At 36.3% G+C, this 26646-nt stretch overlaps 1 protein-coding gene across 7 annotated transcripts in view; it reads left to right on the top strand.

Annotated features, from left to right (window-relative positions):
* The window catches only part of TBC1D31 (TBC1 domain family, member 31), a 41984-nt gene that overhangs the window by 2771 nt on the left and 12567 nt on the right, over window positions 1–26646 (top strand). For 4 of the 7 annotated variants that reach the window (XM_005857320.2, XM_005857319.2, XM_005857318.2 and 1 more), the window contains exons 2-14: window positions 1207–1353; window positions 5201–5316; window positions 8787–8965; window positions 14928–15079; window positions 16391–16550; window positions 18789–18989; window positions 20164–20340; window positions 21617–21696; window positions 21785–21931; window positions 22418–22551; window positions 24391–24524; window positions 24844–25023; window positions 26379–26611. In XM_005857320.2, the coding sequence (XP_005857382.1) occupies window positions 1207–1353; window positions 5201–5316; window positions 8787–8965; window positions 14928–15079; window positions 16391–16550; window positions 18789–18989; window positions 20164–20340; window positions 21617–21696; window positions 21785–21931; window positions 22418–22551; window positions 24391–24524; window positions 24844–25023; window positions 26379–26611 (2040 nt within the window). Of the gene's footprint in view, window positions 1–1206; window positions 1354–2831; window positions 2850–5200; window positions 5317–8786; window positions 8966–14927; window positions 15080–16390; window positions 16551–18788; window positions 18990–20163; window positions 20341–21616; window positions 21697–21784; window positions 21932–22417; window positions 22552–24390; window positions 24525–24843; window positions 25024–26378; window positions 26612–26646 lie in introns of those variants that run through there. The other 3 variants (XM_014543969.1, XM_014543964.1, XM_005857322.2) reach the window with 3 other exon arrangements.

Genomic DNA, 26646 nt, shown 5'->3' with positions numbered 1-26646 from the left:
GGATTCTGGCTGAAGACAGGGCAGGGTGGTAAGACGTCCCCTGGGAGACTGAAGATGAGGAACAAGATCACATATCAAGGATGATGGGGTGTTGAGAATAGGGGATTCTGATTAACTTGACTGAGCAGCGTTCTTGCTAAAATTAGATTTTATAAGGAAGTGCACAGATGGGGCCTGCTAGAAGGTCAGGAACCTGACTAAAGCTTGGTCAAGCACAGACCGACTCTTTCTCAGGGACTAGATAAAAGTGAGCATTAAAAGAATTTTGCTGTTTCACCCAATGAGTCTGAAAAGCCCTTTTTAGATAAACTGAAGAACATGTTTAATGCACTTAATTCAATTTAGTATTTTTTAATGAAGTGATACTGAGGAAAATAGATGTCTCTAATATTAAAATTCAAAAATGTCCCCAGAGTCAAATTTTCATGATATGAAAACTATTATTGCAATAAAGAATGGGGCTATTTTTGTACATGACCTGAATATACACGCATATTTTAAGGAGTTATTTTGTGCTGTAAGTTTTAAATAGCTTACTTTTTAGTAGATATATGCTTTCGCTCTCTCTCTCAAAAAAAAAGTAACTTTAGACAAATACAGCTGAAAATAAAACTCAAGGACACTTTCACTTTGGAACACTATGTCACAAAAACAAAATCTCATTAGGATATCTTAAACTTGGAATATGGGATTGAAATTTTCCTTCTATATGGTAGCTTGTGATTTATATAAAACTTACTGTTTTTATCATGTCTGTTGCTTACTGTAACAATTTAAATCCAAAATACATTCTCCTTTATCCTGTTGTTGTCTGTCAGTCACAATTTATAAATCTGTTCCTATGTGCATCTATTTTTTAAATGTGTCTTTACCACTAACCTGGAAGTTCCATGAGGGCAGTACCCATGTCTATCGATTACTCTTAGTTCCTGGCTTATTCAGGGCATGACACATAGTGACTTGTCAGGTGTTTGATGACTAAATGAACAATAGCTACTTTGATGAGTAACCTTCTGAACTGTTTTCAGAAATCATTGTAGGATTGCTTCTAATAGAGGAGAAACAGCAGCAATAGTAGGAGAGGGAAGAATGGGTAGGCAAACAACCTCAAAATTAGTGAATTATGCCATAAAAGCCATATTTTTCATAATAACAAGTAATGCCTGACATAGAATTTAATGTGTGTGTGTTTGGTATTTTTTGCAGAATTATAGTGAACATCATTCATACCACTTCTGATTACCTTCCCAAAGTTCTGCGATTTTTGAATGTGGCTTTTGATAGCTCCGGTGATTGCTTAATTGCTGGGGATCATCAAGGAAATATCTATGGTTTTGACTTGCCTGGAAACAGGTGAGTGATACTTTTGATATTTGCCTTATTTAATGTTATTAATTCACTGACTTTTGGTACCTGCTATTACTTATTCATCCAGGAAGATTTATTAAGTTCTTAGTGTGTTTCAGGTGCCTTGAAAAAACACTCTCTTAATGCTGATGGAAGAAAGTGGGGAAGGATAGAAAGATAATATGGTTATACTAGTATGTTTGAGAGAATTAAATAAAGTTCTGGTTTTAACAGTATCTCTAGTAGTTTGTTTTTCCTTAAATTTAAAGATTTATTATTGCCAATTTGTCAGTAAATGTCTGGTACTTCATTCAGCAATTTAGAAAGAACACAATTTCTTTGTACATTGTTGTCAGAATGCTAGATCTAGGGATCTTAAAGAATTGATCCTCCTCTTCTTCCTCTTCTTCTCTCCCTTTGCAATTAAGTGAGACTCATCAAGGGAGGCATTCATGCAGTGGGGGCAGGTGGGAGGGAGACCTGCACTGCCCAGCCAGAGTCAGAAGGTGTCTGCATGGGGGGGCGGGGCAATCATGAGAAAGATAGGGGCGTTGATCAAATGAGTACGTACATTGAGGATAATGGGGGCCAGGTTTCTAATTCTTGGAAAGGAAGGAAACTAGAATGAGTCTGTGGTACTGGATTGCAATTTGATATGTCTATGCGAACTCTGGTTTTGAATATATAGAGATATAGAAATAAATAGAGGTGTGTGACGAGCAAATGAGTGAATAATATATACATATACTTCCTAGCTTTGTCCGTTCATAGGACCTGGGAGCAACCACAGCCTCCCCGGCTTACAAAGAACATGCTCAGTTCTTCTTTTCTAAACACCACATCTGCTGGAAGGATTCGGGGATTCTTGCAGAAATGACCACTTTCAGGATGGAGGCGAGCAAAGTACAAGATGATCCTGGAACTTTTTGTAGCTAGAAAGAAGGAATTTTTTGAAAATAATGGGAATGTTTCATAAGGACATACTAGTAAATGTCAGCTTGAAGGAGTTCCCTCGGGCCATATTGTAGACAATTTGAGTATTAAAATAAATAATGATAGTAATGGATCATAACTCATTGAATATAATAGAAATCCAGGCATTTGTGCTGCACTCAACAGTTTAATGAGAGCAGATATTTGCATAGTCAGAAAGTACTTCCCACAAAATATTTATTAATTTCAGAGGGAAGGGGGTAATTTTACAGTGAAGAAGCCTGCCAAGCACCACCTGATCAAATGATTACAGTTAAATGAATAGTGGGACAAATCAAAACTTGTGTGCTACCTGATAAGGTACAGTAAAGAGCATACAGTGTCACCTCTGTGATATTCCGTTCCAAGGCCGTGTAACCGGAATCTAATCTGTTGGATCACCAGGCCAAGGTAATTGAAGGGCATTGTATTACAAGACTGGCCTGTAATCTTCACAGGGGTCAAGGCCATGACAGTTGTGGAAAGACTGAAGAGCTATTCCAGACAGAGGGAGGCTAGACCCATGACAAGTAAGGGCATGAATCTGAACTGGTCCTTTTGTTGTAAAGGACATTACGGGGACAACTGGCAAATTGAATGGGGTCTGAGGATTAGATGGTGGTAACATATAAACGTAGTTTTCTGATTTTGATGGTTGTATTGTGATCACACAGGAGAATTTCCTTGTTTGTAGGGAACATGATCTCAGTAACTTATTTTCAAAAAGTTCAAGAAAAGAAGAGGTCGTATGTGATTTATTTATCTGTGGTTTACTAGATAGAAGTCTGTTATTCATGTTTCTCCTCATTACCAAAAATGTAATGGTTACAGTTCTCCCACCCTTTACTCTTGCCTAACCTACTCTGCCAATTCCCGGTCTTAAATCAATACAACTGTCTCTCTTTTGCTCCCACTGCTAAATGAAATAAAAATAATTGTTGCTTGGCTGCATTACAGAATAATGAATATTTCATTTGCTTCTCTTGTTATTTACTTCTCCCATCCTCTTCTGAGTATTTGTTTTTGTTGTTGTTGCTAATCCTCAATGGAGGATATTTTTCCATTGATTTTTAGAGAGAGTGGAAGGTAGGGGGAGAGACAGAGAGAGAGAAACATCAATGTGTCTGACACATTGATTGGTTGCCTCCTCCATGGCAGGTCACAGGGTATTGAGGCACGTACCCTTGACCGGTATCGAACCTGGGACCCTTCAGTCCACAGGCCGACACTCTATCTACTGAGCCAAACAGCGTAGAGCAGCCTCTGAGGCTTTCAAACCTTTATCAATTTCCTTGTGTTGGACCCTACTCTTATTTTGACTGCTGCCTTCAAGCTTCCCTTCCTCCTCCCCAACGGCAACCTCAAATATATCTGAAAGTTCAGCCATCTGTACCTCTTTGTCACTTTATTCATAAAAGTAGGTGATCCTAATTTCTTCCAGGGCTAATCTCTGTCTTCTATAGCCACCCCCGGGTCATGAGGTCCTCTCTTTTATTTTGTCCACGTCCCTGTTCTCTCTGTAAATATTTACGGCAGAGCAGAGGAGTAAGTGGCAGAGCTGAAATCTGGCCTGATTCTAAAATCCACTACGCTGGGCTTCCTCACAACCTTCCTAATTGCCTAATCCAGTGGTTTCTACAATTTTTCTTTTATTAAATGCTCTTGTCTTCCCTCCTCCCTGAAATGTTTTTTCTTATGCTTCAGGGTACAACATTTTCCTGATTTTTCTACCTCTTTATTTTTTTCCGTGTTTTGCTGACTCTTCTTCCCTTTATTGTCGTGCTACTTTGGGATCTGGCCTTGGCCTGCTTCCTTCCATATTCCAGGTTCCTCTTTGATAATTTCACCACCCCCAAGCCTCCGGCTTCACTCAGCTGCCATGTGAATACTGGTAACTCAGATCTGCTTCTGCCACCACTGGGTAGCTTCCAGACTGGCTGCCATGCAGCCACTGGCCGCATGGAGCTCTTGAGCCCCTGAAAGGTGGCTAGTCCAAATTAAGATGTGTTGTTAGTGTAAAATATGCACTGGGTTTTTAAGACTTAGGATGAAAAAAAAAGAATATAAAATATCTCATTAATTTTTAATTAATTGTTGAAATATTTCAACATATTGAATTAAGTAAAATATATGAAGATTAATTTGACTGTTTCTTTTTACTTTTTTAATGTGGCACCTAGAAAAATTTAAATTATACATGTGACCTGCATTATATTTCTTTTGGACAAAGCAGCTCTAAATGTTTTGCAAGGGCCTAATCAATCCAGTGGTTTAATTTCCACATGTTTAAAATCCAACTTATTTTTCCTGTCCCCAAACTTGTTCATCTTTTGCCCAAGCTTGAAAAATGTATTTTTTTGTAGATTAAACTCTAGCTTTGTGCCAAGTACTCTGCTAAGCACTTAATGTATTATTTCATTTAGTCATTGTATAGTTAATCATCATGATAACCTTATGAGATATCTTCTCATCTTCATGTACACGTGAAGAATTCCTGCTTTCTCCCTCGTCACCATGTTAGGGGGTCACTGAGCCTCTCTCCACTTGACTTCTGACACCTCTTTTGCTTGTTCTTTCACTTTATACTCATAACTCTGGTTGAGATTCTCTGTAGCGGCTTTCTCAGTGAGCACTTCTTCCTTGTCCCTCGGTCCATGTGCCATTGCTGCCAGAATCATCTTTCTAAAAGACATGCCTCATCATGATTCTGCTGGCTTCCCACTCTGTAAGTAAAAGCCAGACTCCTTTCCATGGCATTTAACTCTCTTCTTAATCTATTTTTGGCTTGGGTTTCATTTTCTTCGTCTCTAAGGACTCCTCCAACATAAAATTGATGGTTATTGGAAGAATTGCTGATACTAATGCAGTCATCTCTTAATAGGTTTAATCTTGTTCAGCGAACAGCACAAGCTTGCACAGCTCTGGCCTTTAATCTTCATAGGAAGTCTGAATTCCTTGTGGCGTTAGCTGATTATTCTATTAAATGTTTCGATACAGGTAAGAAGTCCTCCTATTTGTCTTTTGAAGCAGGGTAAAATATAGACTGGAATCCTGCAAGGGGTCTGTGGGAGCAGTCCCCAAAAGCCATCCCTCACTAGCCACAAGTTCAGGGGCTCCAGGGCCATCCTCTCATCAGATCAGCTGGCTGTATACTCAGGGTTTCCCACAAGTACCCTCTGGCTTGATAATTCACTAGGATGATTCACAGAACTCAGGAAAGCACTATGCTTAGGATTATAGTTTTAATGTAGCAAAAGGATAGAAATTAGACCCAGCCAATGAAAGAAACATAGGGTGGAATCTGAGAAGGTTCCATTGTCCTCCAGGACACATTACACTCTCAGCTTCTGTGTGCGGCCATCCCCACTGAGTATTGCCAAACCAAGAAAATCGCCCACTTTGATGTCCAGAGTTTATATTGAGGCTTCATTGTGTAGGCATGATTGATTGGATTATTGCCCTCCGAGATGAACTCGGTATTTATCCTTTCATCTTCTCCATGGAGGTCAGGCTGATATGTGGCCCAAAGCCCCAACCTTCTAATCACTCACATGGTTGGTCTTTCTGGTATGGCCGACCTCCACTTTGAGGTTCTCTCCTTAGCATAAACTCTCAGCTGTTGTCTGAATAACAAAGACATTCCTATGGCTGGGGAAGTCTTAGGGGTTTAGAGGGTGCCTCCCCAGAGCCTGGATAAAGACTATACCTCCCTTTGAAGGCCAAATTCCAGATACACAGGACAGAAGAATACTTTTTAAATATAACCTATGTATTTTATACAAAATTTTTTATAGTGTGGAGTTCTATAAACTGAACCTCTTATTCTTACTAAGAAAAAAAGGTATCTCAACTGTATTTTTTCTTGTTATTAAAGTAATTGATGTGTTATGTTTAAAACAATATATAAACTATAATAATAATAATAGTAATAATAGTACTAGCTGACACTCAGTGTTTACTCTTTGTTCTATGACTTGATTCATGTTAATTAATTTTAATCATCATCATAACCCACGAAGATGGATACTTCTTATCCCCATTTTGCAAATGAGGAAATGAGGCACAGAAGTAACTTGGCCCAGGCGCCACAGTTTCTAAGTGGAAGAGCCAGGATTCCCAATCTGGTAGTCTAGCTGCAGGGTCCCTGTTCTTCATCACTGCTACATGTGCCAGAGCAGCGGTTCTCAACCTGTGGGTCGCGACCCCTTTGGCGGTCGAACGACCCTTTCACAGGGGTCGCCTAAGACCATCCTGCATATCAGATATTTACATTACGATTCATAACAGTAGCAACATTACAGTTATGAAGTAGCAACGAAAATAATTTGATGGTTGGGTCACAACATGAGGAACTGTATTTAAAGGGCCAGAAGGTTGAGAACCACTGTGCTAGAGAAAAAGCAGCGGTCTTCAGTGATGCCCAGAGACATAGGGATTTTGTAATGTGACCTGTCTTTCCAAGTCTGTTTTCATGCATATACCTTTTCTACATTCTAACAAACATGATCATCTATCTATATTGTTTGCAATCATTTTCTTACCTCAAAAATTCATACGTATATTTGACATCATTACCAAATATTCTATCTACTCTGTTGATATTTGCACAACCAGAATTATTTAACCTATTACCTATTGATGGACTTTAAACTGTTCCCAATTTTTGGTATTACCAACGCTGCTGTCACAGAAATTCTGAAAAACTAAGTCTTTATGCTTCTGTGCAATTGCTTTCCTTATATTCCACTCTGTTCTTCTGTCTTAGTTCCATCTTTTTATAGTTTCTTCTGTCTTATTGATACCCTCCCTCCCCCATGAGGCCCCTTGGTTAAATATTATCTTCACCTCTCCAACTACCTCCCTTTGTCTTCACTACCAAGTCCTGCATCTTTGAAGCGTCCATCAATGGATTCTGATTCTTGCTCCCCCAACTCCATGCTACTGAGGCTTCTATCTCCAAGGTCATGAGTAACTTATTGTTTAAATCCTCTTTAAACTCTCATTCTACTTCTCAGTGGCATTTAACACTTGGGATGACTTTAAGAGTCTTAGTTTTCATACTGTCTCTTGGTTTTTCTCCTGCCTTTCTGACAGCTTCTATAGTAGCCTCTCTCCTGGCTTCTTATACTAGTAGCGGCTCCTAGACTTTGGATTTTTGACCCAATTAAAAACAAAAAGTAGAAGAACCCACATAGGTTGTCAACTTTTAGTTTTGCTAATTGACATTAGAAAAATCATAACTTCATAAAACAAAGGGTTTTTTTTAACAAAAAGAAACTTAGAAGGATATAATACTAGGTTAAAAAGTAGTACTTTAAATTTAGCTTTCTGAAAAAGTCATTATTCTTATTTTTCTCATTTCACTGAAGATTAATGAAAAATTGACCATTAATGCCAGACTTTTTAGACTAGAGCTCAGAAACCACTACTCTCTCCCTAAGGGTTTATCTGTCCCGCTGTCTTTAGTTTTGACATACTTTGTGCCTTAATGTTTCCCAGATTTACATTTTTTTAAAAATCGTTATTGTTGAAAGTATTACAAATGTCCCCTTTTTTGTCCCCATTGTCCCCCCCTTCCCCCTCAGACTTACATCTTACTTTCTATTTTCCTCATATCCATCTTTCTGGAGGGAAAAAAGGCTGATTAAAAGATGCTTACCATAGAAAACTTGGAGACACAAAAATGTAAAGAGTAAATAAAGATCACTTATGATTTTACTACCCTCTGATAATTATCATGAACAGTTTTTGGCTGTTTTCTCTGCTTGTATGTCACACACGCATGCACATGTGCACACACATGTGCCTCAGAATCAATTTTGCAAATCAAATTCATTATCTCTTCTCCCCACACGGCTAAATCTGTTCCTCCTTATGTATTTCTCACTAGGGAGGTAGTTAGTTAGAAGTAGCACCATCTGTTTACATAACTAAACCGGGACCACTGGAGTCTTAACTCCTCTTTCATCCATTTGACATCCATTTGATCACAAAGTCCTTTGATTTTTCTCCTTCATAGCTCTTGAATTTGTCCTTTCTGTATCACCACATTCTTAGTGTAGACTCTCCTTATCTCCTTCCTGGGTGGTTACAGCAGCAAATAAATTACTCATTTTGTCTAATCTCTTACCCTTTCCAACAGAGCCACTAGGTGCCTCAAAATGCTCTTCCTAAAACACAGCTCAGGGATAGCACTCTCTATCACGAGAATATTCCTCACAAGAGAAAGCCCGAGCTCCCTAGCACACTGAAGGCTTTTCCTAAACCCTTTTGGCCTCATCCTCATGCCTCCATGATACATATACATGTTACTAACATGTCCTATAGTGAGTTTTATTAACGAGGCACAGGCTTCCATGTTTGAAGAGGTTAATGGAGGTGCCTCATAATACCTAGTCATCAGTTGGATTAGTTTTTGGATGATATATAGTGTTTTACCTGTATAATCATTTTACTTTTTACCACAGTCACCAAGGAGCTGGTTAGCTGGATGAGAGGACATGAATCATCGGTGTTTTCGATCTCTGTGCATGCATCAGGGAAGTACGCCATCACTACTTCTTCTGATACAGCACAGCTCTGGGACTTGGATACCTTTCAGAGAAAAAGAAAGCTGAATATTCTCCAGTCTGTGGGTATACAAAAGGTCAGTGAGGGGGAACATCTTGGTCTATTGTGTTTCTCAGGCTAGTTTCTTGGCCAACAGTATTTATGGATGATTTAAGAATAATGATGCATTTGTCCCACATACCAGTGTTTTCGTAACTCAACAACAAGCAAAGCAAAGTGGCCTATAGAATTGAAGATGTTGCCTATGGCTACAGCTTATTACTTACTGAGCTTTTTTTCTTATTTAAAAAAATTATTATTATAGTATATAACTTCAACTTTAGCAAGCTGATAGTTTTTATTTAGCTGATTGGTTTTGCTTTAGGTTTTAACCCCCCAACATTCTGTTATGAAACATTTCAAACATACAGCAGATTTGTAAGAATTTCACAGTGAGCACATGTACACCCCCATCTAGATTCTAACATTGACATGTTCCTATACTAGACTTCCCTTTATTTTTTAAAATAATATATTTTTATTGATTTCAGAGAGGAAGGGAGAGGGAGAGACTGAAACATTAATGATGAGAGAGAATTATGGATCGGCTGCCTCCTGCACACCCCATACTGGGGATCAACCCCAGAACCCGGGCATGTGCCCTGATCAGGAATCAAACTGTGACCTCCTGGTTCATAGGTCAATGCTCAACCACTGAACCACACCAGTAGGGCTAGACCTCCCGTTATGTTGCTAAACTATATTATGGTTCTAACCATTTTTATGCCCATAAATACTTATTCAGTATGTTTTGATGTTTTATATATATATATAGTGAAATACACAAATCTTAAGTATTCATTTGTTAAGTGTTGACACATGCACACACCTTTGTAATCTGTGCAGACCTATCATTACCATCTTCCCAGAAAGGTCCATGCTATCCCTTCCCAGATAAGCACTGCCCGGAAGTTCTCCAGCATGGATTAGTTCTGTCTGTTCTAAAATGTCACATAAATAGTCATTAATTATATGTGTAAAGCTTTTTTCACTCTGCATAATGTTTTTGAGATTTATCTATGTTGTTGTATTAGTAGTTTGTTCCTCTTTATTGCTGATCAATATTCTATTGTATACATATATCACTTTTAAAAAAATCCACTTCTTTTGCTTTTAAGTTTAATTTTTTTAATTTGATTAGCTTAATACTATTTTCAGGTTTGTCTTGGTCTCCCGTGTGATTAATTATTTTGCTTCAAGTTGTGTTATATATGCATTATTGCTTTTAAGTTCTCTGGTATTAACATGAGCAGGTAGCAGTGCATGTCAACCAAAAATTTATTTTATAGTCTCCATGGAAATTCCAAAGTTCTTTAATTTGCCTTTGATAATTAAAGAAAGATAAAAGTTGTAGTCAGCTTATTCATCGGGGATTTAGGCCAAATGTCTTAGTAGGTTGTTTCTAAATTCTAAAGAAGGGAGCTTTGGGAGTTGGACCCACAATGGAAACAGTTATGAAATAATGACACAAAAACTATCTGTTCTTTTTACCATGAAATTAAAATTAGTATACACTGGATATTTACCAATTTTAACCTTGCTCAGACATTTAGACATTTTAGTTTAAAAAATAGGCCTCAAATGTTAGTGATATGAGAATAAAATTAAGTGTAGGAAATGTATGTATAGTATGCAGTATTCATATAAATATATTGTTCCAAAATAAAGCAGCATAGTCTATTGGTTACCAGCCAACTTTTTCTTTTCTCAGAAGACCAGCTAGTAAATATTTTTGGTTCTCTAGGCCACGAGCAAAATTGAGGATATTATGTGTGTACTCATATAAGCATCTATAATGAAGTAATTTAAAAATGTATAGACCATTCTTAGCTGCTGGGCTATACAAAAACCTGAGGTGGGCCAGATGTTGCCATTCCTGGTTTATTCTGCTGAAAATGGGAGATAATTATAAAGCAAGACTTTTATTCTTATCAAACTATAGTTTTATTCCAGTTTCTGATTCTACATTTTAAGTAGAACTTTTGTGATTTTTTTTGTGGCACATGATGACAGATGGTGCTGTGGGTCTCATTTTATGAGGGCTCTTTTAATCTAAAACAGTCTTCCACCATTTTTATTTTATATAACATCAATTTTTTTCTGAGTGAGAGACCAGGTTAATTGTCTTAGAAAATGCCCCATATTCTGGCTTCATCTTACTGTTTTATCATTGATCATTTAACTCAATCTCTCACCTCTGTTTCTTATAAAGGCATGAGTAGATTCGTGTCAAACCTTTTTGACAAGCTATTTCTCTTATGTGTATAAGATGAAAATAGTAATAATACCTTACAATCGGCTTCAGGATTGAATGTTATCATCTGTGTAAGGCACTCAGTACAATGCTTGTTGTATAGTAAGTGCTTAGTAAAAGTTAGCTGCAGCTGCTGCTGTTTCTATTATTACTGTTATTATTATCTATTATTATTGTTATCTGTTATTTAGTTCCATTATGGGATTATGCAATTAAATATCTTAAAAAGCTGTAAAGTGATTATATTATGATAGAGAATCATTGATCAGCTGTCTCCTGCACACCCCACACTGGCGATCGAGCCCACAACCTAGGCATGAGCCCTGACCAGGAATCGAACTGTGACCTCCTGGTTCCTAGGTTGACGCTCAGCCACTGAGCTACATTGGCCCGGCTATTTTTTTAAAACACATTAAATAGATGCACGATTCCTTATTAGTAATTCAAAAAGCCAAAAGTTGTTCAATAACTCACTTGGCAGCAAAATCTGATCTGACTTGAATTCGTCTGGCAGCAGAGCCTGGACTGAATTGACATGAGGCTGAAAGATTAATGTTTTGAGTGTGGGGTACTGCTCCAGTTCACCTAGGGGTTCCACATAAATTTATAGAATATGCATCATACTGCTTTTCTCACGTCAGAAGTAATTCTGAATTCTGGAACACACCTGGCCCCCAGGGTTTCAGATAGAGAGCTATGGACCTTGGATTTCAAATGTTCTTAAAGAACCTACCACTCCAACAGCTTTCCACTGATTTTTGTACTAGCAGTAGCAGTAATTAATACTTATAGTAATAGATACCAGTTATTGAGTTCTTACTATGTACCTAGCACTTTGTTCTTTTTAAGCTTAAATAATCCTAAAAAGTAGATGCCATTATCCTCATTGTACAAATAGGGAAACTGAAGTTCAGAAACATTAAGTAACTTGTCCAGTGTCACACAGCTTATAGAGGAGTTGCAGTTTGAATCAAAGCCTGTTTTACTCCAAAGTCATTCCATTATACAGTCCTGCTTTCAGGTAAGCCGGTTAGTTACACCTCTTCATATTATAGTAAATTTTTATTCTTTTGCTGATGCTTGGAGGTAGGTTATTTAGCTCTTTGTTTGGGTTTTGGAATAAACCCTGGGATTTCTGATTTCTGTGGTTCAGTATATATTAGAAAAGAGTTCATGATGGATATTAGAAAATATTTAATAAAGAGTATACTACTGAACTTAATTTAATCTCTCTATATACAATAGGAGCTCACTAAAATTGCTGCTGAATTATACATTTGGCCTTAACTTGCTCAGATGACTAGCCTGTACTCTTTAAACTTGGATAAAAGCTCACATACCTCTCAAAGATGGATTTGAAAAGCATAGGATTCTCATCTTTTGCAAGGAAAAACCACAGCCTCATCCCTGTACATTTGTTAATGCTTTTACAGTTTTTATTCCAAGCTTTTTATGCTTGTCAAGAGATGACACTATCTAAATAGTGGCATGATTCATTAGGAACAATTTTATAATCATTAAACCCTGGCAATTAAAATCACAGATCTAGTAATGAATAATCATGTAGGCAATAATTTATCACAGCTATTCCCCTAAAATAGCAGCTGATGCTCATTAACTTTTAAGCTTTTGCTTCTCTCAGTAGGAATAAATTTATTACTTTTCTAGAAAAATGTTGCTAATTATAATAAAAATCTTGTCACTTTTTTTACATATTGTATGAATTTATTTATATATTGTCACATTTTTTGACATTGGATTTGAAACCATCTTTTAATGCATCCATTATAGAGTACACTATATTCGTTACAGATTCTTTCTATATGGCTCTTATACTATAAATGCCTTCCTGAATCTTTTGGCAAGAGATCTCCCAGAGGTTGTCTTTGACAAAGTGAGCCAAAGACAAAAGTGAGGAGCTGGATCAGGCTGGATCAATTGAGTCAGCATTTTTATTATGTCTTGTTAACATGAATCCTGAGTAGGCTTTTTTATTTAACCAGTATTTTCCATAGTGCATTATTATGTATGTGTGTATTACTGTGTGTTTTTTAGCACTGTTTATTATTGGGAAAAGATACTATTATATGTATATGAGAAAAACAGAGTTTATGACAATAGCCTGCAATTTTTGTTGAGAAAATTATGGCTTACAATTCCCTGAAATTCTTGTATAATATTACTATTAGAATCACTTCTTAACTGTATGTATATAATAAGCTGGGTGACAGTAACACAAATTGGAGTCAAGGTTGAAGAAGTATTTCAGAAAGAGCCTTATTAACCCACTATTTTTGTAACACTGGGGAAAGCCACCATAGTTTTGGTGTTTGATTTTCCCCTGGACAGTCATTCTGGTTTGCTGTCTGTCATGACTGTGACAATAGCCGTATCCAGATTCTAAATACTCAAGAGACACTCCAATCCACTGTTAAAAGACACTGAACACCTCACCCCCAAACAATGCAGCATTCCAAGAGAAACAGGCTTCCTTCTGACACTGGTAACATTGCAAAGGTGTGTGACAAACCAGGGATTGGAATGAAAGGCCACAACTTCTTAAAGGTGCTCTGCTGCCTCATTGAGTCCTACTCCTCTTTTTCCAACACAGAAACAGTCATGTATTTAAAAATAATAATAAAGCTTTAAAGACACAGCTGTAGAAACAATGACAAAATGTGTTCAAATATAAAGTGTTATAATAAGCTATATAGTTAAGGAGGCTTTTCTAGATTGGAATCAAAGAATAAATAGCTGGAGTTGTAACCAAGGTTCAAACCATGTGAAATGTCTCAAGCCACTTGAGGGGATTTATTTTGAGAGGATGGGCAGGAATATTTTGTCCTTAATTCGTTGGTTTCTTCCATTTTCTTTCCTTATTCTCCTGCCTTCTTTCCCTCTCTTCATGTGTTTTACACAGATGACACACAAAATTATATTTGAGGCCATTGAAACTCATGAGAAATTAGCAAAATGATATTTTCAACTTTGCTTTCAATTTTAGTCTTACTTGTCCATTAAGTAAATTGAATCTCTAAAACAATGTGATCATGTATTTGTTTTCCACTTTTTACATTTTTTATAAGTAATGCTCAACAAACATTTATTTTAAAGCACTTTGCTGATTCCCCCTCCCCCCAAAGGATTAATTCTTAGAAACAGATTGACTAGTTCAGAAGAGATACGTATTTTTAAGGCTGTTGATAATTGCTCTACAGTATTTTTAACCAGTTTTGACTACCAGCAACAGTGTGTGACCATGCCCTTTTCCAATGCTTTCACCATTTATTACCTTTAACATTTATCAGTAGTTAGTATTTAATGGAGTGTTTATATAAGTATATAGTTTGTAAATATAATACATATGTGAGTATATGTATAGTTGTGTATACATATATGTGTGTATTATTTTTAAGTAAATTTGATTCACATAAAATGGTATCTTGTTATTTTCATTTGAATCTTTACTAAGGTTAAATATTTTTAAATTGCTACTTAGTATTTTATGAATTGCCTAGTCATTATAGTCACCTATTTTTTATTTAAAGGATTTTACCTTTTCTTTTTAGTTTATAATGGTATGTGAAATATCAGTATTAGCCCCTTTCATATGTTGTGAATGTATTTTTCTCTAGTTCAAGAAAAAATAATTTTTAAAAAGAATGTTTGGCTAATTGTATAATTTTAAATTTAAGGAGGGCTATATGATCCTTATATGACAATGACTTTTTTCCTCCATCTTTAGGTTTTCTTTCTCCCATTAAGTAATACCATCCTCAGCTGCTTTAAAGATAATTCCATCTTTGCCTGGGAATGTGATACACTTTTTTGCAAATATCAATTGCCAGCTCCACCCGAAAGCTCTAGTATACTATACAAAGTGTTTGCTGTGACCAGGTAATGTGCATTTTAAGACACTGAGAATTTTTAAGAAATTTAACTTTCAGTAAAGTTTTATAAATTTCCATTCAGTATCTTACTTCAAACTTAGATATAGCCTGTAGAACTTGTTTTACTTTATTGTGGAAATTTCCAATATACATAAAAATATGAAAGTACATGGAGTCCTAATTACAATACTTCCATTAGCTATAATCATCATCAGCTAATAGGCACTTTTTTTTAAATCTATAACTCCACCTACTGCTTCTCTACTGCATTGTCTTAAAGCAAAGCCCAAGCATATCATTTCAGCCATAAATATTTCAATGTGTATTTTTAAGGGATAAGGGCACTTTTTGAATAACTATAGTCAGGCACAGCTCTCCTCCTTCCCCAGCTCTGCACGCCACTCACTGCATGGTTCTTTACAGAATTGCTCAGCTGAGATCAGGCTCATTTATTTGTTTGCTTGCCTTCCTCTAGACCAGGGGTGGGGAACGTCCAGCCCGCGGGCCATATAAGGCCTTCGAAATCATTTGGTCTGACCCTGCCAAAGCATTAGGGGTGAGTTAATTAAATGTTTGACCAAATGTAGCAGGCTGATTTTTAAGTTGATAATTTTGCATGGCCCATGAATGATGTTATAAATATCCAAATGGCCGTTGGCAGAAAAAGGTTCCCCACCCCTCCTCTAAACTGAAAATCCCTTAAGATCAGGATCTTACATGTCTGTTCACTCCTGTGTCCCTGGTATCTGGAATGAGACCTGGCTGATAGTGGACACTTTACAAGCCCGGTGAATGAATGAGCAGCAACCTTGCAAATCAATACAGCTAATTCTTTTTGTACTTTATAAAATTAAGTAGCTTTGTTTGAGCAGGAAGTTGTCTGGGGTTTTTGGTTTTTCATATAGCAATGTTGTACCAATTCTGTATGTGAAATGTAGAAAGTGGGAAAGTGGTAACTGACTTTGAGAGTATGAGATAAAACCTAAATGTTACTCCAAAACCCCCAATTAAGTCATCAAACAAATATTTGTTAAGCTGGTTTCTTAGCACAATAGGTAAAAAAAAAAACACGTATACTGTAAACACGAGCTTTCCCTATGGTTGTCACTGGGTGCATGGGACCATGTAAATTAATAAAATTAAGAATTAATTTCCTTAGAAGCACTAGCCACATGTAAGTTCTCAATCACATGTGGCTCGTAGTGACCATGTTGGACAGCATGGATGCAGAACTTTCCATCATCATATTGGGTCATATGGGACAGTGCCACTGTGAACAATTCAGCTCCTCTTACTTTCTCGCCTTTTTATTATCTAGAGATGGCCGAGTCCTGGCCGCTGGAGGCAAATCAAACCATCTTCATCTGTGGTGCTTAGAAGCGAAACAGCTATTTAGAATTATCCAGATGCCTACTAAAGTTCGAGCCATTCGCCATCTGGAGTTTCTTCCTGATAGTTTCGATGCTGGTTCTAACCAGGTTGGTAACATAACGCAGGACATTCTCCGTGTTGAGAAGGAGCATACCAGTTTCTGAACTGTGATAGCCCTCTCATTTAACTTGTACCCTGGTTGTTACAAGGACTTGAAATTGCTAATCTATTGTTGAGAAGAGTCTAAAATTGAAAAAGAATTTTTTAATCTTAGGTTTCGTATGTTACTGGCAATGTACTCTTTTTCTAAAGGGTAGCTTTTCATTTATTTTTTCCTAAGATCAGTGTATTTTAATTTCATGCCCTACTTCATAGTCTACAGGATGCTTTCACGTGTTATTTTTTATTTGAACCTTAAATTCTTTGAGCATGGGCAAGGAAGTATTCTCACCGTTCTACAGATTATGACACTAAAGCATAGAAACTTAAATGACCTATCAACACTCCTGTTGATTGTAATGATTAAAGGTGAGACTAGAGCTACAATGTTCTCACTTTGTTGAACAGTGTTTTATCTACCATGATTGCTCACCTCAATCCTATGAAACATGTTTCTTTGCATCTTGCCTTAGTATACAGAGTGCTTTTCCCACCGCCCCTCCCCCCCCAAACCCACATCTTTTTTCTTTTTACTAGTTGAGTATAGTCCGACCTTAACTTTTAAAAAAAATTATTAAAAATTTTAAATTACAGTTTACATTCAATATTATGTTGTATTAGTTTCAGTTATATAGCATAATGGTTAGACAATCATATGCTTTACAAAGCATTCCCCCTGATATTTCCAGTACCCAACGGGCACCATAGATGGCTATTATAATATTATTGACTATATACCTCCTATGCTGTACTTTACATTCCTGTCACTACTTTGTAACTTCCATTAACTCTTTTTGTTTTAAATTGATTATCTTGGGTCTTACACTTTAACAGATTTTTGTATATGCCCATGATGTGTGTGTGTATGTATATGTATTGTGTGTATATGTTTATTATATCTATCTTAAATTTTTTAAATTTTTATTTGTTATTGTTGACAGTATTACAGATGCCCCCTGTTTTCTCCCCACTTCCCTCCTCCACCCAGCTTCACCCTTAAGTTTTTTAATAGCTAATACAGTCACATGGTTGTAAACATAAATATATATATATAGGCAGACAATGAAATCTCTTACTCCTCCCTCTCTCCCAGTTGCCCAGTTATTGACTCTCCATACCCACTGTTGTTAGAGTCTTTCGTTTTCCCCACTTTTTCTATAGCTGTGCACCTTGCTTTCCTTCACTTAATTTACCTTGAAGATAATTCTTTATCACTGCAGAACTTCATATTTTATAGTGTTCCACAATTTTTTAACCAGTCTTATTAGTGGGCACTTCACCTTTTTTTTTTTTAGTTCTTTTCTTTTACAAATAATACTTCACTGAATACCTTTTTGCACGCAACATCCACACAGCCTGTCTGTAGGACAAAATCCCAGAATTGAAATAGTGGTATCGGGTGTATGTTCTGTAAATGTGATGGGTGCCCTCTGGAGAGGTTGCATCAGCTGTGAATGAGGGGGTTTCCTACGACCTGACCAACAGAGGACATGCTTTTTAGATTGTCACCTTCAAACTGCTTCCAACCACCTCCAAACTGTGGTCTTCCATAGTTGCTTACTCATTTCTAGTATGTTTTTAATTTTGAAAAATATGAGTTAAAATTTTATTTACCTTTAAAAGACTAGTTTTCCTCTTACGTCTCCACTATTCTTGCAACTCAGAAACTTTCTACGGTCCCCAAATGTTAGTTATAGCAGCTGAAAGCAAGTCGACCTGGGGACCCTCACTGAGAGGCACAGGTGTGCGGGAGCAGCAGGATGGATGTTAGCTTTGATCAAACTGTGGGGACAGTGAGGAATACACAGGTTCACCCGCCTCACTTCCCACAGCCAGTGTGGAGACCAAAGTGAGGAACTATCTCATCTCCTGTGTTCTCTCTGTAGGGATTAGTGGCGATCTCATGCCTGCCTGTGGGGAGGGAGGATTCGGAGGTGACCTTTCTGTAAAGTTCCCCAGGGTGGGCTCTGGCTTGTTCCGAGGAAAGCCAGGCTTCTCTGGACCTGAATAGGCAAATCTCCATGAACCAGATTGGGGATTTGAAAATATATAACGGTCCTCTGCGAATATGATCTCCAACTGTCCTTGTCTCAAAAAAATACATATATAAGTAGCACACGTACACACGGGTGTGTATAGTTTGGCTTTCAGACTTTTGACTTGACTTGGTTTCTCTCTACTGTTAGGCTCTTGGAGTGCTAAGTCAAGATGGTATTATGAGATTCATCAATATACAGACTTGTAAACTTCTCTTTGAAATCGGGAGCCTTGACGAAGGAATCAGCTCATCGGTAATTAGCCCACATGGACGGTACATTGCATGTGTTATGGAAAATGGAAGTCTGAACATATATTCAGTTCAAGCTTTAACACAAGAAATAAATAAGGTATGTTATCAAGTAAATAATATCAATATTTTTAATATGATTTTTCTTGATTTTTAGAGAGAGAGGAAGGGAGAGGGATAGAGAGAGAAACAGCGATGAGAGAAAAACTTCATCAATTGACTGCCTCCTACTGGGGATTGAGCCTGCAACTCAGGCATGTGCCTTGACCGTGAATGAAACCAGTTACCTCTTGGCTCCTGGGTTGATGCTCAACCACTGAGCTACATACACCGGCCGGCAATAACATCAATTTTAAAAAAAACTTACATGTATCATCAAAAATAAAATCTTTATGCTACAAACTTCTAACGTCCTTGGACTGTATCCATTTTTCAGGATATTTTTTCTTTTCCTCCCAAAGCTGTATCTCCAGACTTGATCTCTCACTTACCCTCCATTCTTCCATGTCTGCCTTTCTCAAGGGCATCAGTCTGGTGTCCCTGCCCCATGCAAGGTGCCCCACATAACCTGCTCCCCAGAGGAGGCCTTTGGTTCCAGTCTCTTTGTTTCTGTCTCACTCTTCCTTCTAGAAACCTTGGAGCACTGTGACTCTTCCTATTTCTTTATTTCCTAAATCTAGTCAATACTAAGTCATTAATTTCTTAAGGTTGAAATACGTATATATGTGCTGCCTGTCCTCCACCCATATTAGCCACCCTTGTATTGGTCTTCATTAACTGCTCTTGAATAACAGTTATTTAAGCAGATATTCCAAAACTCAGAGCCCTCACTGCCTGCCACTGCCCCTCAGTTTCCCTCAGAGAAAATTCACTTGCGCCCAAAGAATATTAGGGGGCTTTTCTCAGCATTGTAGAGGCCAATGTCTAACTGCCTTCCTGCTGCGAATGATCACCATGCTACTAACCTTATCACAGAATGCAAAACATGGATTGTAGTCTGTGATTTACGGCCTGCTTTCATGGAATTATTAAATTCTACGTGTTGTTAATCATGTGTCTTCATGTGTGTTCTTCAAAGGAATTTGGCAGAAATTTGCTTTGATTTGTTAGTCAACAAGGAAACATTCTTAGATATCTTATTTATACTTTTTTGTCTGAAAAATAATTACATATAGTAAGGCTCATTATTAAATTGATCAAAACAAATTTTATAAATCATATATTAACAGGTCTATTTTCTAAGGAGAGCTACTAGATTTTTTTTTCCCCTTTAGCCACCTCCTCCTTTAGTGAAAGTGATCGAAGATTTGCCTAAACGTAAACTGACTTCTGGTGATTTTAAGATGAAAGTAACATCAGGAAGAGTACAGCGGCCAGCAAAATCAAAGGAAAACAAAATACAGACCAGAATATTAAAGCAAGACCTGACTGGCCATCTTGAAAATAAAGAGGTAAGAACACATCATGATTAAACTTCCGTTTATCATGACTGCCGTAGACAAGGCTCATGCTTTCTAGGCCATCATCATTCTTCCCTCTCTTAGGAAGTAAAAAAAATAATATGAAGAGAAGAAAGTAGTATAACTAAAATTATAATGTGCTTAAAATTTTTTTAATATAAAAAAATTTTTAATATAAAATTAACACATGCTTCTGCTTTTGTAAAAGTCAAACCGTATAGAATTGCACCATCAAATATCCTAGCCCCTTGTGGCTGATGAGTACTTGAGACGTGGCTAGTCTGCGTTGAGATGTACTGTACATGTGAAACACACATCAGGTATTGAAGTCTTAGTGTGAACAAAAGAATGTAGCATATCTTAATAATGAATAACTTTATGCTGATTATATGTTGAAATTATAACGTTTTTATTCAGTTAAATAATATATATTATTCAACTTAATTTTACCTGCTTCTTTTTACTTTTCTACTGTGGTTCCTAGAAAGTTTTAGATGACATTTGTGACTTGCGTTATCTGTTAGACAGTGATGGTACAGAAGGTTATAAAGGGAAAACTGAGAGCACACTGTTCCCTAGCTCACTCTTTATCTCACTCCCCAGAGGCTACTGTTGTTAATAGTTGTTGACGTCCTTTCTGAAGTTTTCTGTGCATATGTAAACATATGTATATCTGCATATATTATTTTTAAGTTTTTTACAGCAATGTAATCTTACTTTAGCACTGTTCTATAGCTTGCTTTTATCACTTAACAGATTGAATATCTGTTATATTAGTACATATAGTGCTACAATATTTAAAAAATATTTGCATAGTACTGCATTATGGATGTACTTTAATTTATCTAACTAGTACTCTGCTGGCTGGCACTTAGGTTATATTGTCAGTCTTCTGTTAACACAATCTGTGATGCAGTAAATATCCTTGTACAATCATATTTGAACATTTGCACAAATGTATCTGTAGAAGTAGATAAAGTCAGAGTCTGTGCATAAAAATTTTGATAGTAATAGCCAAATTATTCTATAAAAAGGATGTACCAATTTGTCTTTTTGCCTTGTTTGAGATGATCTGTTACCGTGTGCGTGTGTGTGTGTGTGTGTGTGTGTGTGTGTGTGTGTGTGTGTGAGAGAGAGAGAGAGAGAGAGAGAGAGTCCAATGATATAAAAATATTTCTTACCCTGTTTTGTGTTGAACAGCCACTGTGGGCTAGTTTACTTTTTCAGTTTTATGATTATGTCGTTTATTGATATTTTTTCTTTATAGAATGAATTGTCAGATGGATTAAATAAAAAACGTTTGCAAATCTTATTAAAAGGCTATGGTGAATATCCAACAAAATACAGGTAAAATTGAAATTATTTCATGTTAAACTGGTTTTACCCCCCCCCCCCACCAGATTTTTCTTGGTAAAAAATTACATTTTCATTTCAGAATGTTCATTTGGCGCTCTCTGCTACAGTTGCCTGAAAATCACACTGCATTTAGTAGCTTGATAGATAAAGGTGTTCACGTGGCATTTCTCAACCTTCAGAGGAAATACCCCATCAAAAGTAGGAAACTACTCAGAGTATTACAGAGGTATGTTCAGTATATTGCAGCAATGTGAATCTCCTCCAAAACGTTTATCATATACAAATGGGAAAATGGTAATTTTATAGTAGAGAAACTCAGCAGACACTACCTTAACCAAGTACTCAAGTTTAAAATCGCCAGTGATGAAACCCATCACTATATTACACATTGCTTTTGTGGTATTCTTGCCAAAAATGTATAACCTCAGTCTAGTCATGAGACTGTCCCCCAAGTTGAGGGACAATCTGTGAAATAACTGTCTGGCATTCCTCAAAATGTCAATGTCATAAAAGATGAGAGACTGAGGAACTCGCACATTGGAGGAAGTTTTGATGATGGTAACAGGGGATGTGAGCTAGACAATAGGGAGAGAGAATTTTCAGCAAATATACCTTCTGTATAAAATTTTTTATCATGTGACTATATTGTCTATTTAAATATATTTTAATAATAATCGGTTTTCTGGTCTTTATTTCCTTATTTTATCCACAGAACCCTATCTGCATTGGCGCACTGGTCTGCCATCTTTAGTGACACACCGTATCTTCCACTCCTGGCATTTCCATTTGTAAAATTATTCCAGAACAACCAACTCATCTGTTTTGAAGTTGTTGCTACTCTCATAAGTAAGGAAATAAGCATTAAATGAAACCAAGATTGAATTCTTGTACATTTTCCTGATGTCTTTGCACCTTTGCCACACTTAACAAATCTAGTGTGAAACCATCAGCTATAGAGCATAAAATAGTGCAGCCATTTACACGTAAACCTCTCATTTACAAGAATATTTGGATAGTTGTATTTTAGAAGACACTGTTATAGCTAATTGTTGGTAAGAAGGAAGCAAGATGGGTTTCCTACTAAAAGTCAGTTATTATTCATAGGACGTAGTAAGTATGTAAAGCACTTAGCACACAATGCCGGTTGTGGCAAGTGCTGGCTGCTACCTCCTTCTCATCATCCATAGCTGACGTTTGAGAACTTCCTGTGTGCCAGGTACCATCTCAGTGTTTTGTCTCTATTAACTCATTTAATCCTTACAACAATCTATGAGGTAGGTGGTGTTACTGTCCCCTTTCTATAGATGAGGAAACTGAGGCACAGAGAGCTTAAGTTCCCAAGGTTAGCTTGATGTCAGAACAAGGATTGGACCAGGCAGGCAGAGCCTGTAGCCTGTATTCCCAATTGTGGTGTTGACTGCTTTTCATCGTCCTCTACACTGACAAGTGAGTCATTGTTTTCATGTTGGTTGATCAGATCAGTTGAACAATTGATAAACTGGACTCAAATTATAGGTTGTTTTAACAAACATAACTAATCTTATATGTATTTTTAAATTACTTAGAGTGTTTTTCTTATACACAGAAGGGAGAAGGTAATTATCACAATAAAATTCTGAAAAGATCCAGGTGTACATATTGGAATATTTCTCTTTACATTGTTTTTTTGTTCATTTTATGACATTGTATTTGCTTTGATAAGTTTTCACTGATCATTGAAGAAAATATAGGAAAATATACAAAAGAAAAGAAAATCTACCAATATTCTTTTCCCCCAAGATAATCTCTGATAATATATAAGTGAATTTCTTATAAGAGCATTTCCCCCAAATCATTATGTATTTCATCTTTAGGCACACTGTAATTTATCTATTCCTCAACTGCTATGCTTCTGGGGGTTTTCCTAAATTTTTCACACTTTTAGGCTGTTTTTTATTTTTATAATCATGTTACTTTTATTTAATGTGTTGTATACATTTTCCTTATTTTATAAACTTTATAACCATTTTATTGACTGTAGTATTTCATAGTGTGCGTGTACTAATTTAATCTATTGTTGGACATTTAGGTTGTTTGTAATTTTTACTTGTTATAAGTTAATGTTATAATTATATTCACATGCAAATATTTATAATAATTTCTATTGCGTAGATTTCAATAATTGCTATTATTATGTCATAAAATATGAATTTTCTAATTGATTCCCCAAAAGGGTTGTACTAGTTTGCCCTGCCAGTAACACTAAGAGTTTTATTTTAAAAGGAAAAGAAACAAATCAAGGGGGTGTGAGAGGTAGAAGAGGATAGAGGGGGGATTAATGATGATGGAAGGAGACTTGACTTGGGGTGTGAACACACAATACGGTATACGGTATTAGAAACAAATCAACAAGAAAGTGCCTTGTAGCTGGGATCAGGAATGCTTTGGGAAGTTTTATTTTAATTTTTTGTTTGTTTGCTTCTCACTGACTGCTCTGAAGAAATTGGCAAATTTCTGTTAACCTAAAATATTATGTTAACATGATGGAATTTTAAAATCTATTGTTATAGAATTTAAAGAGTTATGTTTTTTTCTTTATTATTAACGGGCATGCAGAGAACATGAAGAGTGGATACATTTAAAAATTGCAAAGTTCTTTGATAATATAGAAAGGTAAAGATAACTTTCCCATTTTTTTCTTCATAGCCAATTGGTGTCAACACTGGTTTGAGTATTTTCCTAACCCTCCTATCAATATTCTTAGCATGATAGAAAATGTCCTGGCTTTTCATGACAAGGAGCTGCTGCAGCACTTCATAGATCGTGACGTAACTTCCCAGGTAAGAAGTGTCAGTTCTTACAATAGCATAACTTATTTTGGAAACTAGCATTAGTTCTATCACAAATAAAACAGTATTTTCTTGAGAGAGTATAATAAAAAACATACTATTGTATTTTTAACAGTATTTCATTCTCTTTCCTCATTTAAACTGCTTTCCTGAAAGTCTATAAAGAAGGGTCCAAATTAAGGTAGTTCTTTACTTAATTATGTTTTAAATGTAATAATTTTAATAACTAAACCAAACATAAGGTGTTATTAGAAATGATGTTATGACTTTTCCCTAGGAAACTAATATATTTTTTTCTTATTTGTTTTAGCTATATGCATGGCCTCTTCTTGAAACTGTGTTCTCAGAAGTACTGACAAGAGAGGAGTGGCTAAAATTATTTGATAATGTCTTTTCCAACCATCCTTCATTCCTGCTGATGACCGTTGTAGCCTACAACATATGTTCTAGAGCTCCTTTGCTCAACTGTGATCGTAAAGATGATTTTGAGGTAAATTAGCAGTTCTCAAATTTCATTTCTTTCCATTGAAAAACCCATTTATTTATTGAGTACCTATTGTATGTCAGGTCCTGGTACGAAGGGATAGGAATATAGTGGAGAGCAAGTTATACCACAGCCATGTTCTTTCATTGTTTGTAGACAATTCAGCAGGCAATTGCAGCAGATTGTTAGTCTTAACATCTTAGCTTCAGAAAAGAATCATGATAATATGGGAGTTTTGTCCTTTTTTGCCTGTATAAAGGATATTTAAAAATGGGGTTTATTCTGTACATGATCTTATCACAGTGACCCATCTGGTCTGTGATAATCTGAATGCTTATTGCATGTGCTCAATGGTAACTGAGAATTTTGAGGCTTGTCAGGAGAGTGACCGAAAGAAAGCATTAGAGATGCTTTTGAAAAGGAGAGGTTCTTTTGGTAGACAGGCCGAATTAAATTGGGCTTTGTTTGTTTTTTTGTTTCTTATTTTGTGATCCCTGTCAAATTAAACTTTATTTTTACATTATGCTCACAAGATATATATGTGTATGTGGAGGGATAGGGGAGCAGTGTGTACAGGGTGTTTTAGATGACTTTGTGAAACATGGAGTTTATTCTTGTATTGTTATTTATGTTATTTATTATTGTATTTTCCATACGAACAACTATAAACCTACTTTTGCCCCATCCTGTATGAATTTGGATCTGCCAGCAGAACAAGATAATGTGAACATTTTTCAGATTTTTTAAAAAATCAAGCTAATTTTTTTTCAAAGGCTAATTTTCCCCCCCAATTTATTTATTTTGCATTTTGAAGGAATAAAATCCAAGTAGAAGCATTTGTTCCATTATTGAAGTATTCTTCTATTATTTAAGAAGCCTTCATTTTGAGTTAATATTTTAAAGTGTTATTTTGAAAGTGTGTAATATGGTGGTTAAATTTTTTTACGTTTTGAAAATATAAAATTGGATCTTCATTTTAGAATTTGGGTTAAGGAAAGGTTCAGTGAATTTGAAAAAAGAAATCCTCTTCATGATAAATTTATAGTTACTTTTTAAAAAAAATATATTTTATTGATTTTTTTACAGAGAGGGAGGGAGAGGGATAGAAAGTTAGAAACATCGATGGGACAGAAACATTGATCAGCTGCCTCCTGAACACCCCCTACTGGGGATGTGCCCGCAACCAAGGTACATGCCCTTGACCAGAATCAAACCTGGGACCCTTCAGTCCGCAGGCCGATGCTCTATCCACTGAGCCAAACTGGTTAGGGCTATAGTTACATTTTTAAACTCCCATTTTAATTCTACCTGTAAATGCTTTGTTAGGTAAATCTCGATTTAAACACAAATTTTTCTTACAGTACTTTTTTCACCATCGGAATAACCTGGACATAAGTGTTGTAATTAGAGAAGTTTATCATCTCATGGATACCACACCTGCTGACATTCATCCAGAGAGTATGCTCAGTGGTTTTGTGGCACTGACAAAAGGACAGTATCCAGTATTTAACCAGTATCCCAAGTTCATTGTGGACTATCAGACACAGGAACGGGAAAGAATAAGGAATGATGAATTGGATTACTTAAGAGAGAGGTAATCATGGAAAAGTTGTTCTTCAATAGAAACAA

This window comes from Myotis brandtii, unplaced genomic scaffold (assembly GCF_000412655.1).
Source record: "Myotis brandtii unplaced genomic scaffold, ASM41265v1 scaffold1102, whole genome shotgun sequence".
Lineage (NCBI taxonomy): Eukaryota > Metazoa > Chordata > Mammalia > Chiroptera > Vespertilionidae > Myotis > Myotis brandtii.
Note: the sequence above shows the minus strand (reverse complement) of the source record. Positions and strands in the feature narration are given on the sequence as shown.